General features: G+C 36.6%; 1 protein-coding gene across 1 annotated transcript in view; it reads right to left on the bottom strand.

The window, feature by feature from the left end:
- Positions 1–999, bottom strand: part of LOC116379821 (proteasome inhibitor PI31 subunit-like) — a gene marked incomplete at its 3' end in the record, with an annotated part of 1934 nt that extends 935 nt beyond the window's left edge. The window contains exon 1 of the mRNA XM_031841791.1: positions 815–999. Within this exon, the coding sequence (XP_031697651.1) occupies positions 815–943 (129 nt within the window). The remainder of the gene's footprint in view (positions 1–814) is intronic.
- Between the last annotated feature and the right edge of the window lie 519 nt (positions 1000–1518).

Raw genomic sequence — 1518 nt, 5'->3', positions numbered from 1 at the left:
AGGTACATATTGTACTTTTTACTGTACTACATCTCAGAGGTACATATAGTATATATATATATATAATATATAAACTAACCAACAGGACAAAGGAGTTACAATAAAACATAACATTATTGTAACAGGAATATTAATCCACAAACATCTGATAGAAAAGGAAAAACATGTTACTGATCGATCAATCAATAAGTACATTTAGCTGATATACTTGTAGTGGAGTATTTTCAGTGTTGTATTAATACTTTTACTGTAGTACAGACTCTGAATATCTTTCTTCTTCGTTGGTGTGAAGGGAGGTACAACACTCAGTTAACTAACAGCTAGCAGCTAACTAAAGATGACATGACAGTTTTTAGGAGCTCGTCATAGAATCTCGATTTTAAATGAACTGCTGGTTGATTCTGCATCAAACACGGAAGTTCATTCAAACAAAGATTAAATATTCGTACAGTTCAGTACAGCTAGATGACGTCCTTGATGCTCCTTTAGGAAGCTAACACTAATCTAAAGGGTGATGTCACCGATGACAGAACTCCATTGAAGAACAAGACCGTTTCATGTATTTCTGTAAAGTTACGTTCAATAATCTGAATAAAAACAGAAGACACACATTAACTCGAACAACTTAAGAGCAGCTCTTCAATTCGGCGTATCAATACTTCACAAAGCAGCTTTAGCTATAGCTTAAAATATAGTTCCGCTTCCGGTAATCAGAAGAAAGATCACAGCGTTAAACGGCTGGTTTGTTAAAGGTAGTCTGGTGCGTTAATGAAGTCACCGTTACGTTGTTTTAGATGACGTTAGCTCATTGTACCTCGTCTCCGGACCCGATGCACCGGTACCCGCTCTTTATCATCTCCCAGTGAACGAAGCACACCACGGCGTCCTGAGGACAGCTCACTTTACCGCCCACGTACGTGTACAACACCTCCAGGCCCGCCATGTTTGTGTGGTCTGATGATCACAACATCGACTCAGAGAAGAAATGAAAACGAAAGTCTTCTTCTTCTTCTGTTTTGAGGTTGTTTTGGTGGTTGGCAAACAATGAACTGATGCATTACCGCCACCAACTGGTCTGGAGTGTGGATCACGATGTCTAGTTAGTACTTAAAATAAAATAAAATAGAAGTAGTGGTGCCAATTGTGTTGAATTCTACTTTTTATTTAAATTCCGTTTATTTAATCATCTAATCTTTGAATAAATATACTTTCTAAAAAGGTTAAAACATCTGTTCTTTCTATGGTATGTTTCTGTAAACCTTTATTTAAACACTATTCTTCATAATGTTTTCACATTAATTCAAACCCAAAAGATGGAGTCAGTTATTTAAAATAAACTGAATCACTTTTTAACCTGAATTAATTTGTTTTAACTAAATGGAAACTACTCGTGTAATGAGTCGTTTGTGTTTTGATCCAGTGTATAAAGAGTTCCGGGTGAAAACATGTGGAGGAGTAATGGTTCCGCTCTGTAAAAGGTTTTCAGTTGCTGTGTCTCAATTCAGGGGCTGCATCCTT

This window comes from Anarrhichthys ocellatus, unplaced genomic scaffold (genome assembly GCF_004355925.1).
Source record: "Anarrhichthys ocellatus isolate YVR2014 unplaced genomic scaffold, GSC_Weel_1.0 scaffold5282, whole genome shotgun sequence".
NCBI classification, from domain to species: domain Eukaryota; kingdom Metazoa; phylum Chordata; class Actinopteri; order Perciformes; family Anarhichadidae; genus Anarrhichthys; species Anarrhichthys ocellatus.
This window is presented reverse-complemented; position numbering and strand designations above follow the sequence as displayed.